Source organism: Bos taurus, chromosome 29 (assembly GCF_002263795.3).
Source record: "Bos taurus isolate L1 Dominette 01449 registration number 42190680 breed Hereford chromosome 29, ARS-UCD2.0, whole genome shotgun sequence".
In the NCBI taxonomy this organism is placed as follows: Eukaryota; Metazoa; Chordata; class Mammalia; order Artiodactyla; family Bovidae; genus Bos; species Bos taurus.
In genome coordinates this window covers 9,508,841-9,525,542 of record NC_037356.1, presented here as the reverse complement: position 1 = coordinate 9,525,542, position 16,702 = coordinate 9,508,841, and the positions used below count along the sequence as shown (strand labels likewise).

At 42.2% G+C, this 16,702-nt stretch overlaps 1 protein-coding gene across 24 annotated transcripts in view; it reads right to left on the bottom strand.

Annotated features, from left to right (window-relative positions):
• Positions 1 to 5,886, bottom strand: part of PICALM (phosphatidylinositol binding clathrin assembly protein) — a 101,469-nt gene extending 95,583 nt beyond the window's left edge. For 23 of the 24 annotated variants that reach the window (XM_059882885.1, XM_059882888.1, XM_059882887.1 and 20 more), the window contains exon 1: positions 5,431 to 5,886. In XM_059882885.1, coding sequence (XP_059738868.1) covers positions 5,431 to 5,560 — 130 coding nt within the window. In that variant the 5' untranslated portion in view covers positions 5,561 to 5,886. 24 annotated transcript variants of the gene reach the window in all.
• Positions 5,887 to 16,702: the final 10,816 nt, after the last annotated feature.

Here is a 16,702-nt window from a genome sequence, read left to right as displayed (position 1 = left end):
CGCACAAATAAACATTTGTTAAATAAATATAAACACAATCCAGGCATAAGCACAAAGCACATGCCTAGCTATGAGTACTGCTACTATATTCTAATGTAACTTCAAAAACCCTTGGTATTCTTATAATCTGGCAAACTACAATCCTGAAAGTAATTTTTAACACAAAGGTTTAGGGTCATCAAAATACCCTTTTCAAGGAATATCATTAGTAAATTCTAACTGTCCACAAACAATTCTCCATGAAAAGTACTATATATATATACACACACACAATGAATATACAAAATTCTAAAAGGTTAAATCCAAAACTTCAATTCTCTAGAGAAATATATAAAGCCATTTAACAGGGAACATACTGAGACAGAACACAAAGTAACGGAAATGCCACTTCAGCCACCAAAAGAACAGGAAGAGCAAATAGTAAGCCTTTACTTTGAAAATCTAACCCTACTTCTCCTTGGTAGGGCTGTAACCTCTGGCCAAGAAATCTTTATTTTTCTTACTTCTTTGATTTTAAGGGTGAAATCATGGAACTAGGCACTTTGAAACTGAAAAAAAAAAAAAACACAGAACAAAAGAGATTTCCATGTATTACAAAGGTGAACTTTCACATTAAGTATTCTAAGTGATAATCAATCAAAATAAACTATTTTATTTAAATTAAAGCAATTCTGACTATTTCAAATAAATTGTATTAATGTATTTTTAAAACATCTAGGGAATTCTCTAGCTATCCAGTGGTAAGGACTCCACGCGTCCACTGTAGGAGGTACAGGTTCAATCCCTGGTTGAGAAACTAAGATCTCACAAGCCTTCAGCACAGCCAAAAAACTAAAGGATTAAGTAGAAGAGCTTTCAAAAGCTAATAAAAAAAACATATAATTAAATACAAGTATTCTACAAATCAAAGGAGAGATAATCAAATGAGTCAAAATTAAATTCAAAGACATCTTAAAAATTATTCAGATACACAGAACATACAAACATAAAAAGCACTGGTACACGAATAAAAAATAGATGAATAAAATCTAAACATTATTTCTTAAAATAACAAGTCCACCAGTGATGCCTAATTTTTACAAAGATATTTTATAATTAATTTGCTAATTACAAATAAGGCAGGTACTGAAATGGCTAGAGATCAGATTCTTTTCTGGGTTTCTCTTTTAGAATACATACTATCCAGAAATAGAACTAAATATATCGAGGAGGAAAAAACTTATATTTGTGGAGTTCTACTGTACACCTCCTGCATTGACAGAAGTAGTCAAATCTTACTATTACCACTTTGATGACTCAATCACCATTTTTTGTATTTCAGAACTATTAAAGGAATAAGGGACAGAATAAGTCATATAATGAAAATGAAAATATAAACCACAATTCTTATGGTGATTCTTATGAGAAAGAACAGTAAGCCCAAACATAAATACAAAATAACTGTCCATTTGGAAAGCCTCAGCTTCCTAATTTCTAAACAAGAGCCATCAAAGGCAGATCTTCCACTTACTACCTTCTTCGCATGTATTTTCTTGCAGATTAGATTTCAGTTACCAGACATCTTCTTGATAATACAAAAACTAAGTACCCACTGAATATCATTAAGACATTAAAAATCAACCAATAATTTGCTTTAAAAGACCATTATTCAGCTGCATGTCAATATTTTATATGTATTTTCAATGTTATAAAAACCACTAACCCAAATACAAATTACACCTTCTATAAATTCAAAGCATTCACAAATTCTTACTTTAAAAGCATGCACAAATTTCACAATTAAAATTAGGCTGAGTCTAAATCCAGTACACAACACACAAATACCCACACTGTATCTACCTTAGAGATACGCTTACAATGAATACTTAATAAGAATGTGATTTTGATTTTGTTGTGCAAAATGGAAGGCAGATGGTGGCTAGGATGAAATGCCTCTTGAAATTAACCGCGAAAAACATGGATATAAAAGTGTAGACATTAGATCTGTTAACATAGTATTTCATTTCAGTGAAACATGTCACAACATAAATGCCCAAGGAAAGAAAACTAGTATAGAAAAAAGAAAAGTGTTCTTGTCAAAAGCAGAGTGAAGGCTGTGAAATCTGCTAAGAATGTTTTTAAGAAATTGTAAATTATAAAATTGTTCTGTGTACTTCAATCAATGTGTTCAGCATTCTACATCCATCTCTTTAAATGGAGTAAGAGACAACCTTCTATGCCTATGACTTGCCTATCCCATAGCTATGAGCGAGGATTAAATTAGATAATGGTTAATAAGTGCCTGGCAAACAGAAGTCCTTCAGGTACAAGGGCTGCTATTCTCCTACCTTGATTATGGACATTAGAGGCCTGGAATTAAATGCAAATCATGTTTATTTTTAAAAATGTGTTTCAGAGGTTTGACAACTCTTTTCCCACTGTGGACACTAGTTAACATTATTATCTATTGACCTCTATAAGCAAAGCAAAAGCTCTTTCTTAAACATATATACAATGCAGTATGCATAAGGCCATAATTCATGGATTACAATAATCATTTCCTAATATGGACAGACCTTGGCAAGGTGCACAGAAACCACCTCCACACTCTAAAGGCTTAGAGGAAAAAAAAAAACCAGTTCTAAGCATATTTTTATTAACTACTAACATTTAAAAAATGAAACCATTTTCATTAGGCTCAACTAATTAGGCAACAGTTTCTCAGGATATTAAAAGGTGCAACAACAGAACTAAGCCTTCACTAGAAAAATTCCTAAAAGAAGAAAAATTATATCTGCATTAAAGCCCTAAAGGTCCATGGTGTCATATGGCTGAGTCCCTTCACTATTCACCTGAAACTACCATAATTTTTAATTACATATGTTAATCGGCTATACTCCAATACGAAATAAAAAGTTTAAAGTTTGGGGGGAAAAAAAGTCCATGATGTCAAAACCCAAAAGTGTTTGTGAAAGCCTTTTGAATTTCCTCAAACTATGTTAAAGTGTGTAAGGCAAGAGGGTGTTTAGAAAAGCCACTCATTGGTCAAACTTTAGTTAAGTGTACTTTATTAATGGAACTGGTTATATAAGTGTTTTAAACAATATAGGGAAGACAGTATTAGTGTATTTTTAAAACTTCATTTGAAAGAAATAAGAGTAGTGGCACCTTATCTACACAGATTAAAAAAAAAAAAATCAAACATTATCAGCAATATTCAAGTTCTAAACAAGTAGGAATGTATAAACACAGCGGTGGTGGAGAAAAAGAACTACAAATGTGCCATTACCCATACCAAACGTAATCCCAGTTCGATTCTGCAGTAGCTTCCGTTATAAGAGAAAAGGCCAACATTTCACATTCATAAAACCACAAGCAAGTCTCACTCTCCTAAACTTACCTAGCCTATTTTCTGACCTTTTCCACAATGTGTTAGAACTGCAACATTTGAAATAAGACAAAAATCTTTAAAAGGACTTTTAAAACCGGTATCTATTCTTGTTATAATTTATCATTTTGAAATGAGAGACGAGGGTAACAGTTCACAAAGTCACAAGTAGTTTCTTTAACACTGAAAAGCAACAGAAACCAACCTCACAAAAGAATTGTTAGGGCAACCATAGATTGAATAGAGAAATCCAAGTAGTTATTTGAAGAGAAGTGAACAGTAAAAATGTCTATTCCAAATATCAGATAATCAAAAAAGCACTTACGGCTTCATAATGCATTTTAAACAATTTTCCGTTTACGAAAGTGTCACCAAATAACATTCTGAATTCCTTAAAACAGTCTAGGATTGATGGTTTAACAAGCAACCTGCAAGAACCGCACATCAGAAAGAACCACCGAGCAGTAATAATGTTTTTTTAAACTTTTCCACAAGGAAGGAACAAGTCACAATGAATAATGGGTTTGTCTGTAGCAATAACTTGTTCTAACAGTACTTCACGAGCAAAGCGTCTTGGAAGAATTCACATTTTGTGCATTTTTTTTTAATAAAAGCGCAAACCTTAGGGCCAAAGTCCAAGCGAGAAATCAAAACAGGACTCCCGTCAGTGAATTCTCTCTCAGGACATGCTCACTCTTGCTTCAAACAGTAAAGCAAAGTAACTTTCATCGAGGATAAAAGTCAGTCAGGCTTCTGTGTCCAAGAGCCATTAAAAAAAAAAGGAACTTATTTCTTAACTATGCCTTTTCGCCCATGTTTCCCTTAAAGTTTCAGGTCAAAGCTCCACCGTGTCAAAGATTGAGTAATCCACTGATCTTTGTACCTTGAGGTAAAGGAGTGGAATAAAAAAGGATATTACAGGTGGCTTCCAGGTTTGGAAAAAGTTGGGAGGAGTTATCTGGAGTAACTGTATTTGTCAGTGAACGGTGTAATGTTATGCCGTGTAAGAAAAGCTAGTGTCCCAAAAGACAACCAGCATAAAATAGAGCGGAGTCCAAACTCAAGCATCACCAAATACTTTTCACCAGTTTTTTAAAAGACGTATGTTATTTGTGGGTTTGATTACTTATCCACTTTGAATTCCAATAGTCTACGCTTCACTAAAGCGTTTAAACTGAAACCGCCAGGTTTAACAGCTTTACTAGAACTGACACCAAAATCAGCAAACATTTTTCTGTATCCCCATCAGACCAAAAAAAAAAAAGGGACGGGGGGTGCGCCTGACATTCACAACTTATTCCAGTCCGAAGCAAGAAAACACAATGGCTAAATTCCACCAGGGGTGATTAAAAATCCCGAATTTCCCACAATGCTGTCCCCACACCAACGGAATCCCTTTACTTTCACGATTCTAAAAAGAAAAATAGTCCAGGGGAAGGCGGGGGGGGGGGGGGGGAGTCGGGGACTGAGTTATAATATTTACAATGAGACGAGGGGAACTTAAGCTACGGAGGCGAAGAAAGGTAACCCGAGAGAAGGAGGAAAGGTGGATGAGAAAGCGGGGGGGAGGGAAGGGACGGGAGAGGCTGGCGGAGCAGAGAGTGGGGACTGTCCCTTCGGGGGGAAGGTAGCCCTCGGGGGCTGCGGAGAAACGGGGGGGGGGTCCGGGCGCTCACGGAAACCCCGAGGAGGCTGCTGCGGGAACAATGGGGCGCTGAGGCCGGGAGCCGGCGGCGGGGAGACGCCGGGGAGCGGGCGGCTGGGTGCGGAGACAGGACAGAGGACAGAGGGCTGCGCCAGGACCGGAGGCGGCCGGGGGGCGAGGGGCGAGGGGCGAGGTGGGGGGCGGGCGGCCGGCTGCGGCGGGGCCCCGGGGACCCGGGGGGGCGACGGGCTAGTCAGGCACGGTCCAGACCGGGAACGGAAGCCGTGAGGGCAGGTGTGATGGAGGCGAGAAAGAGAGAGAACACGGCTCCGGGAGGGGAACCCAGGACCCGCCGGGCCCCGAGGAGACCGCAGCTGAGGGAAGAGGCAGCGTGAGACGCGCGGGGGCCGTCACTCACAGTCCAGGTGCTTCTTCTTGGGCCCCATGATCTCGTGGGTCGTGGCCTTGCATACTGTCTTGGACACGGCGGAGCCGGTGACACTGTGCTGGGCGGCGGTGATCCGGTCCGTCAGGCTCTGGCCGGACATCTCTGCGGCTCCTCCGCCAGCCCTCCCGCTCGGCAGCCGGTGGGGAACTGGCACCCCCAAGCGCCGGAGGGCCCCCCACCGCCCCCCGCCCCCACCGCACCCCCTTAACCCCGCACCGGCCCCCCTCCTCCTCCGCCTGCCGGCCCGGGGCGGGGCTCAGGGCCGCGCGCCGCCACCCGGACCGGAAAGAGCCGGCTCCGGTCCGCCACGGGGTCAGGCGCGGCGTCGTCTACTCCGCCGGCCCCCGCCTCAGTTTCAGCCCAGCCCTCCCCTGGTCAGCTGGAGCCCGGCAGGGCGAGAGGCACAGACGGCTGCAGGAAAATGGCGGCGCCAGGCTCCTCCTCGGAGCTTTCCGGGCTGCCCCGGGTCACGTGACGCGGGCGCCGCCCCTCCTCCTCCTCCTCCTCGTCCTCCTCCTCCTCCTCCCGCCCCCTTTCTCCCTTCTCCGTCCTCTTCGGCACCCGCCCTCCCTCGCTCGGCGAGGGCAGAGCGGGGCGGCGCCCGCGCGTTACGTGGTGGAACCCGCCCGGCGGGCGCAACAGGAGGCCCGCCCGCGGGGGAGGGGGGAGGGGGAGTGCGCGGCCCGCCGCGTCACGTGACGCTCCCTGCCAACAGGTCGCCCGAGGCCGGGCTCGCGGGGGGGGGGGGGGGGGGGGGTCACAGGGAGGGGGCGGGGTCACTGTGAGGGGGCGGGGTCACAAAGAGGGGCGGGCTCACGGAGAGGAGGCGGGGCGTGCGGCTGCGCCCCTCGCCTGCCTCCGGGGTGTCCCAGCGTTGGGTCGGAAGCGACGGTGTGACAAAGAGGAGGTGCGGCCGCCTCCTCAGCCCCTCCCTGAGGAAGCGGGTGTCGGAGCTCCCGGGGCTTTTTTTCGTTGTAGAATCAGAACGGGGTGTTCAGTGATGCCCCCCGCCGCCCCTCCGAAGCCATTCTCCTGACTTTAAGGGCAAGGCTTCCGTCGACCCATTCTCAGGTCTCTCCCTTCAGTGGGCACTGAAGCTCTCCCTGCTTCCTGACCCAGGAAGGTTGGGTTTTGTGTTTTGTTTCTTTTTTTTCTTTCCCCACCCTTTTTCTTGAGACGCTTGGAAATACCACCTGTTTTTGTTTATCGCTTCTCTGAAAACGCGACGCGTTGATGCCAGTCTATATTTGAATACTAATGGACCAGGGTTCTCTTGGGGCGTCAAATACGACAGGAAACACATAGCTTCACTGGAATTTCAAAAGGGAAGTAGTAGGATGATGTCACCAGAGATTAGCTTGACCCTACAAGGGCTGACTGCTGTGGTGATTAAAGGTCCAGACCATAGAAGGAAGTGAGAGGTGGTAAATGGAGACGTCCCATTCAGAGAACCCAGACATCATCACCTGGCATCTGCCCCTGGTTAGTCTTTGTTCTCTTTGGCCTCTTTTCTCTTGCATAAACCAGATTTTTAGGGAAAGAAGACACTGAAACCGTCCTGTGGGCATTTAGAAGAGTTACTATATCCTGTGAATCTGTTACATGAGATCCAGACCTCTTAAAGTCTTAAAATGTTATTAGGGCCCCACTTGCAACACTAAGGATAAATTTTTAAACCTCTGTGAACGTTAATGCACCATGTAGTCCTTTGTAGTCTTGCTAGTTTCATGTGAAATGCTAACATACTCGAGAGTCTGTGTACACCATCTGCCAGCCAAGTCCGGAATACTGTGCTTCAGTCTGGTGACTCTCAGAAGATGCAAAGCTAATAGATAGTTAACATTTTGTGTGTCATCATGAATTTTGTGGTCTCTTCTCATTCCCTTTCCCCTCTTTTATTTCATGATGGCTGGTGAAATTCTGCAGCACTGTGCTTTTGCCAAGAACATAAAGTACTTAAACCAGCAGGCTTCATCTTTGTCGAGCCAACCCAAATTTCTCAAAACTGTAATGACTTCCTTCACTGCATCTGCAATCCGCCTGTGCTTTGGTGCCCAGTTTGCTGCCCTGTGTCCATTGGGCCATGGAGTTACCCAATTTTCAAGACATCCTTGCTATTCTTCTCCGGGTTCTATTTAATAAGTTACTGGATGGCCTCTGTGCTGGTACACCAACAGTGAGGTCTGCTGCTAAGTCGCTTCAGTCGTGTCCGACTCTGTGCGACCCCACAGACGGCAGCCCACCAGGCTCCCCCATCTCTGGGATTCTCCAGGCAGGAACACTGGAGTGGGTTGCCATTTCCTTCTCCAACGCATGAAAGTGAAAAGTGAAAGGGAAGTCCCTCAGTCCTGTCCGACTCTTAGCGGCCCCATGGACTGCAGCCTACGAAGCTCCTCCCATGGGATTTTCAAGGCAAGAGTACTGGAGTGAGTTGCCATTGCCTTCTCCCACAGTGAGGTCAACAGGAGCTAAATCAGTAGATAAATATTTCATCTTTAGGGAAAATCTAGAAGTTATTCCTAAACACACAGAAGGCAACACTTATGTTTTGCACACTATGAGTGACATCCTAGCAAAGTATTTCACCATTACTTCTACCAAAGAGATTCGTACAAAGCGCCTTTATTCAAATAACTGTGGACATATTCCCTTTACTAATAAACTAGCTTCTATTAGAAATATCACCATACTCTTTTTCAAGGATATATTTTAGAAATTTCCAAATATGTAAATAATTAGTGATCATTGGAGAGATGTAGAATTGTGGACTATATGAAGCGATATAGATGGTGGAGAAGTGCTATAAGAATAGGAATTATTGACCTACTCTTTCTTATATGCTTTTTTGTATGTTCCACTTTCCTTGTTCTAGTCAAGAAATAGCTCTCCCTGAAGTCCCACGGGTGCCTCAAACCCACTACGGCCAGAGCTGAATTTCTCTTGCCCTTGCCCATTTTACATCCTGAATCCATAGTGATCTCCTGTATTCCTTGTTTCTGTTAATGGCCTCACCACCTGGCCTGAAGACCAAGCCAGAAAACTGTGATTCGTTCTCAGCTCTCTCCTCTCTTATTTCTCATCTAGCTACTTCCGTTCCCTCTAACTCATCTTCTGTCTCCTACACCACTTCTGTCGCCTTAGTTCCAACCTATGATCTCTTTCCCACGTAGACCATTCTAGCTGATTTATCTCTCTCATACCTCAACTCTCCAATCCAGATCATTCTGAACCTAAAATCTGATTATCTTTTCTTTTCATGAAAACCCTTCTATATAATCCTTGTCGCTACTCTACAGGATAAAAATTCAGGGCTCTCAGCCTGGCATACAGGCCCTTCATGATCAGTAGCCCCTGCGTAACTGCTGCTCATTGAGCGTCATGTCTTTCCAGGCCTCCACATGCACTCCAGCCAGTATCACACTACTGGTCATACTTGGATATGCCATGCACTCAGCAGTTTCCTTTTGTTGCTCATGTAGTATTCTGTACATCCTTCTGCTATCGAATTTTAATTTTTATTGCACTAGCCACTGAGTAACTGAGCACTGATTATACTAGCAGGGGTGCTGGCAGAGATACCTTCTTGGTAGCATTGTGGCTGATGCATAGTAGGTTTTTAGGTTTGTTTTAGTCACTCAGTCATGTCTGACTCTTGTTGCAATGCCATGAACTGTATGTAGCTCACCTGGCTCCTCTGTCCACGGGATTTTCTAGGCAAGAATACTAGAGTGAATTGCCATTTCCTCCTCCAGGGGATCTTCCTGACCCAGGGGGATCGAACCCACATTTCTTGCGTCTCCTGCATTGGCAGCCCAATTCTTTACCACTGAGCCAACTGGGAAGCCCGACACATAGTAGACATAGTCAAATGCTGGTTGAATGAATGAATGAAAACATTCTGAAGTCGCCCATTGGGAAACACCACTCCAAACCTCTCACTTAATAAAACCTGCCCATTTTTTCACACTTAGAGCATAATTGTCAGGTTATGGACAATAATTATGTATTATGGGCAGCAGGGAAACGTAGTTATGTCCATCCTATCATTATCCATATGGAGCATCATCCATATTTCAGCACTGTATTAATTCATTCACTCTTTCAAAAAATATGTATTGAACAGCTGTTGTGTGTAAGGCACTGTTCTGGGTGCTGAGCACTGTTCTAACAGAGAACCCATTAATTCTTTGGGAACTAATAACTCAACTTTGATCATCAACTTGAAAGTCTTTGTGCTTTCATTATAAATGAACAGAACCAAAAACAGAAGAAAGGAAGAATTTGAATAGAACATGATATTTCCTAAGGTTCCCTAAATTATAAAGTATATTGTAGAGAGGTATGAGGGACAGAGGAGGGAGAAACAGTTTTTTGAATGCTTTTTGTGTGCTAGGAACACTACATGAATTTTTTCATTTAACTCTCATTACTATAACTCTGGGTTTCCTGGTGACTCAGTGGTAAAGAATCTGCCTGCCAATTCAGGATACTCAAGTTCAATCCCTGGTCCAGGAAGATCCCCAAAGGAAGGAAATGGCTCCCCACTCCACTATTCTTGCTTGGAAAACCCAATGGACAGAGGAGCCTGGCAGGCTACCCAGTCCATGGGGTCACAAAGAGTTGGACACAACTGAGCAAATAAACAACAACAACAACTATAACTCTAAAAAGTTTTGTGCCACTTAATACAAGGAGAGAAAAAGTCTGAGAGTTTAAATGTTTATGCAATTTTACTCTATTGCTTAAAAAGAATCTTAAAAGTCTCAGAATTCCACAAATACTCAAGTGAAGCAAGATTTAAGATAGAAGCAAGATTTAAAAACTCATTGTCTTATATACGCATTACTGTGTATAAAATAGAATACTAATGAGAGCCTAATGTATAGCACAGGGAATTCTGCTCAGCGCTCTGTGATGACCTAAATGGGAAGGAAATCTAAAAAAGATTGGATATATGTATCCATATAGTTGATTCACTTTGCTGTATAGTAGAAACTCACCCTACTCCAGTACTTTTGCCTAGAAAATCCCATGGACGGAGGAGCCTGGTAGGCTGCAGTCCATGGGGTCGCTAGAGTCAGGCATGACTGAACGACTTCACTTTCACTTTTCACTTTCATGCATTGGAGAAAGAAACGGCAACCCACTCCAGTGGTCTTGCCTGGAGAATCCCAGGGTCAGGGGAGCCTGGTGGGCTGCCAGCTATGGGGTCGCACAGAGTCAGACACAACTGAAGTGACTTAACAATAGCAGAAACTCACACAACATTGTAAAGCAACTATATTCCAACAACAACAAACCTCATTGTCTTTCCCTTTACTTTATCTAGATCCTTTCACTGAGACTGAAGTTACTACCATATAGATTAAGTTCATTCAACAAATACTTGCTGGCCTATCTGTGCTAGGCATTGCTAGATGCTAAGATATAATAATGTGTGAGGCAAACATGGTCTCCGTTCTCAGGATTCTTACACTATTTTAGATAACAACAGAGGAGAAAAATAAGTGGGGAGAAGAAAATACGCTGTACCTAAAGAATCTTTATGAGGTCTATAACTTTTAAAGTAAGAAAGTGAAGGAGAAAAAGAATATGGAAGAGAAGATTAACCAGAATTTTTACCCTTCATTATTTCAGTTAAGCCTGTGCCCAAATCCAAAGAATCTACCAGTTCCCTGTTCCCACTCTTCTTAGACATTAACAGTAAACTAAATTATAATCTTTTGACATTCTGTTAGCTAAGCTGACATGAACACCTTGGCAACCTCTTCACCCCTTGCCTTTTTATGTTTATGCTTCCTGATGCTGCTGAATCAGTTAAAGATTATAATCTTATATAACCTTACACAAAAGTAAGTACTTTTCTTTGAATGTGACTGAGTTCTCTGGCTAGAACCTCCAAGCAAGGACTTCACTTCCAACCTGACTTCCTTATTCAGGCTCTCAGCCTACATCCTTGTGATATTAATAATTACATGCTACTGTGTTGATTCCTTAGCCTGTGCTAAGCACATTACATTTTTTTTTCTCAGTGAAACCCTGAAACAACCTCATGATGGAAAGTAGCAGAGACACCTTTGAATTCCCCCAAAGTCTGTTTCCTTTTCTGCTGAGCACACGTAATATGATTCCCAATCTCCTTTGTAATTAGCTGGGGTCATGTGACTGCCCTGATACACAGTGGAGTGTGGACAGAAACAACGAAAGCCATTTATGGTTCAACCCACAAAACCTCTAAAACTTCCTGCAAGTGCATCATATTCTCTTTATTTACCTACCAGCGGAATGAAGATTTCAAAGAATCTAGAGGAAGTCAAAATGGAAAAATAGAAGCCTGGGGCCCCAAGTTAATCTTTAGAGGAATCCTGCCCCACAGAACTGCATGAGCAGGAACACCTGTGTTGGATTTTACTTACTTTATTAAATTACGCCTCTAAAATTTTGATGCTGTGTTTTATAGTAGTCCCTTAGATAGCAAGGAGATCAAACCAGTCAGTCTTAAGGGAGATCATCCCTGAATATTCACTGGACGGACTGATGCTGAAGCTGAAGCTCCAGTGTTCTGGTCATCTGATGTGAACAGACGACTCATTGGAAAAGTCCCTGATGCTGGGAAAGATTGAGGGCAGAAGGAGAAAGGAGGATGAGATGGTTGGATGGCATCACTGATGCAGTGTGAACATGAACTTGGGCAAAATCCGGGAGAGGTGAGGGAAGCCTGGCGTGCTGCAGTCCATGAGGTCGCAAAGAGTCGGACACAACTGAACAACAACAAAATCACAGTAGTAATTAACTACCCTACCAAATACTCTTCTCTCCATTTTACTGATAAAGAGATTGTTGCTTAGGAAAAGTTAAGCACCCTTGTGGTTCAGCTGGTGAAGAATCTGCCTGCAATGTGGGAGACCTGGGTTCAATCGCTGAATTGGGAAGATCCCCTGGAGAAGAGAAAGACTACCCACTCCAGTATTCTGGTCTGGAGAATTCCGTGGACTGTATAGTCCAAGAGGTTGCTAAGAGTCGGACAGGACTGAGCACCTTTCACTTTCTCACTTTTATTAGGTGGGAAAGCAAGGGTTAAATATCAGGTCTGTCTTACTTTAGAGGCTGGCATCTCACTGCTTGAGCTTCTCATGATACTATTTTATGTACTTCTAAAGTTTTATTAAAATTTTAGTACACACTGCTTCACGTAGCATGCAGAAAAGACAGTAATAAGGGTGACCACCAGGTTCCTCTACGTATCTGAGGGTCTTTTACTATATCTTTAACCCACTCCTACCACATTCTCCTTTCTTCCAGGTACGTTAATTATATAATCTCAATATGAACTACAGTGTATTGGGACCTTTTATACCTCTTGAAAATGACATGTGGACTAGCTATTAAATATAATCCTTCTGTTAAAAGGGAAGACTAACCAAACCTTTACCCTGAATCATCATCAAAAACTCTAATCGTGAAGCAGAATGAAAATAGGATACTTGAGCTGTTGAGGTACCTGGGGTCCATTCTTCTCTGTAATCTAAAGAGGCTGAATAAAGTAAAACTGTATTATAGCATGCAACACTGATCATGTTGCATGCTGTAGATGCAAAAATAGATCAGAGTTTCAATGTTAATAATAAAATTAGTATATTAAAATTTTGACCAGTAAGTGTCAATAAAATTAAGGAGATTTATTCATTCATTTGAGGCAATGGTAGAAATATCAGATTTGGAGTCAGACACACTTAAGTTCAAAACTTGGGCAAGTTACTCAGCTTCCTCATATATAAAACAGGAATCATAGCAGATATCTTACAGATTTCTTGTCAGGATTAAAATAATGTACATATGTAACCTTTTTTAGATTCCACGTATAAGCGATATATTTGTCTCTCTCTGTTTGACTTACTTCACTCAGGATGACAATCTCTAGGTCCATCCATGTTTCCATAAATGGCATTATTTCATCCTTTTTTATGGCAGAGTAATATTCCATTGCATGTATGCACAAATGAACTTATCTACAAAACAGAAATAGAGTTATACATGTAGAAAATAAATTTGTGGTTACCAGTGGGTAAGGGATAGGGAGGGATGAATTGGAAGATTGGAATTGACGTGTACACACTACTATATATAAAACAGATAACTATTAAGGATATACTGTATAGCACAGGGAACTCTACTCAACACTGTGTAATAGCCTATACAGGAGAAGAATCTTTAAAAAGAGTGGATATGTGTTTATGTATAAGAGATGTACTTTGCTGTACACCTGAAACTAACACATTGTAAATAAACTATACACCAATAAAGATTTTTAAAAATAAATGAAATGTACATAAAAAACTAGTACAGTGCTTGACACACAGTTGTTACTCAGGAAATAAACTCATTCAATAAACATTTACTCAGAATTTGCTATGAGCAAAGCCCTCTACTAGAGTCTCAGGATACAGACATCAGATCAAATCAGTCGCTCAGTTGTGTCCGACTCTTTGCAACCCCATGGATCGCAGCACGCCAGGCCTCCCTGTCCATCACCAACTCCCAGAGTTCACTCAGACTCACGTCCATCGAGTCAGTGATGCCATGCAGCCATCTCATCCTCTGTCATCCCCTTCTCCTCTTGCCCCCAATTCCTCCCAGCATCAGAGTCTTTTCCAATGAGTCAACTCTTCGCATGAGGTGGCCAAAGTACTGGAGTTTCAGCTTCAGCATCATTCCCTCCAAAGAAATCCCAGGGCTGACCTCCTTCTGAATGGACTGGTTGGATCTCCTTGCAGTCCAAGGGATGCTCAAGAGTCTTCTCCAACATCACAGTTCAAAAGCATCAATTCTTCGGGGCTCAAGCCTCCTTCACAGTCCAACTCTCACATCCATACATGACCACTGGAAAAACCATAGCCTTGACTAGACGGACCTTTGTTGGCAAAGTAATGTCTCTGCTTTTGAATATGCTATCTAGGTTGGTCATAACTTTCCTTCCAAGGAGTAAGTGTCTTTTAATTTCATGGCTGCAGTCACCATCTGCAGTGATTTTGGAGCCCAGAAAAATAAAGTCTGACACTGTATCCACTGTTTCCCCATCTATTTCCCATGAAGTGATAGGACCGGATGCCATGATCTTCATTTTCTAAATGTTGAGTTTTAAGCCAACTTTTCCACTCTCCACTTTCACTTTCATCAAGAGGCTTTTGAGTTCCTCTTCACTTTCTGCCATAAGGGTGGTGATATTTCTCCCGGCAATCTTGATTCCAGCTTGTGCTTCTTCCAGTCCAGTGTTTCTCATGATGTACTCTGCATATAAGTTAAATAAGCAGGGTGACAATATATAGCCTTGACGTACTCCTTTTCCTATTTGGAACCAGTCTGTTGTTCCATGTCCAGTTCTAACTGTTGCTTCCTGACCTGCATACAAATTTCTCAAGAGGCAGATCAGGTGGTCTGGTAGACATAGATTAGACAAAATGTTAGTGTAATGTACAATTGACCTTTGAACAACATGGATTTCAACTTCACAAGGCCGCTTATACCTAGATTTTTTTCGATCAACACACCTACAGGGCTACACAATCTTTGGTGGTGTGAATCTACAGTGCAGAGGTTTGACTGGAAAGTTATACTTGGATTTTCAGCTTGGCAGTGGGGTGGAAGGCAGAGGGTAACTCTTGCCTTCTTCAAGAGTCAACTCACTGTATTAAGTAGTATGATAGAAGTAAGCCTACAGTACTATAAGAACAAAGAAAGATGACACCTAGTTCTTCCTGGTGGGATCAATAAAGGTTTATCAGAGACAGTGACATGTAAACAGTCTTGAAGGTGATTAGAAATTGTGAGGGAATAAAGGAAAAGTTATTCCAGGCAGAGGAAAACCACAAATGCAAGAGAATGAGCCATTTGGGAATTACAAATTGTTATATATGGCTGAAACATTAAGTGTATGTGAGGTTTTTATTTATTCATTCAATCATCAAGTGGTTACTAAGCACATATATATGCTGAATAGTGTTCTAGGCCCTGAAAACACATCAGTGAACAAAGTGGGAAAGTGTTCTTTCTGCCTTCTTGACTGTGTGTATATTCAAGTGGGACACATAACGAACAAATAAATATGAAACAGATACAGGGAGAGAAGAATGCTATGAGGAAAAATTAAGCAAAATGAATCAAGAAGGACAGGGGAAGAGGACCTTAAGCTGGATGACAAGGGAAAGTCTTTCTAAGATGGTGACTTGAGTGAATTGTGGGATCAGCAGTGCAAATATTGGGCAGATCACTTTGTGTGCAGGGAGCAGTGAAAACAATGGCCCTCAGACAGGAACAAGATTAACTTGTTTGTGGAACAGTAAGGCCAGTGTGGCCACTGAAGAAAGAGTGAAGAAAAGAAAAAAGATTTAGGAAATGATCTCAGAGATATGACTAGACTATGAACGGCTTCATAAAGTATGTTGAGGAATCTAAGTAACATCTAGAGGTAGCTATCCCATGACAAACAACCCTAGATCCTTGGAACAACCTGATAACTGCATGAAGTTGGCTGCTTCCAGCCAAGACAACTGGAACAAGACCCCATTGGTCACCATATTATTCTTTGTGCATGTATCCCCTTGGCTTTGCATGTTTATCTTGTCAGCTATTTTCTCCCCCAACTTCTAGATTAAGGTCCTAGATAGTTAATGGACATCTGTGGCCTTGACTACTGGTATTCCTAAGACTTACATTCCTAATATACTGGTAAGGTTGAATAAACCCTACCCATATTAAAGGAAAAAAGAAACTTGATTATGTAAGGAAGATCCAAATAGATCTTCCTTCCTTATGTAAGGAAGCCAAATAGATTGGATTCCCAGGTGGCGTTAGTGGTAAAGAACCTGCCTGCCAATGTAGGAGACATAAGAGACGCAGATTCGATCCCTGGGTTGGGAAGATCCCCTGGAGGAGAGCATGGCAACCCACTTCAGTATTATTGCCTGGAGAATCCCATGGACAGAGGAGCCTTGGGGGTTACACAGTCCATGGGGTCGCACCGTCGGACACGATTGAAGCGACTTAGCACACATCCAAATAGATTATGTCACATCAAAATCTAAGACTATGGATTTGAAACGCCTTTCAAACTAACAATCTTTGTCTTAGTGTCTATCTGCATTGCAGTTACCAGATATATGATCTTCAGTGTCTTAAATGCTGCTGCACAGCCATTGCTGCATTAGGCTTTACATTGATCATTTACAAATGATCAACCAGCAAA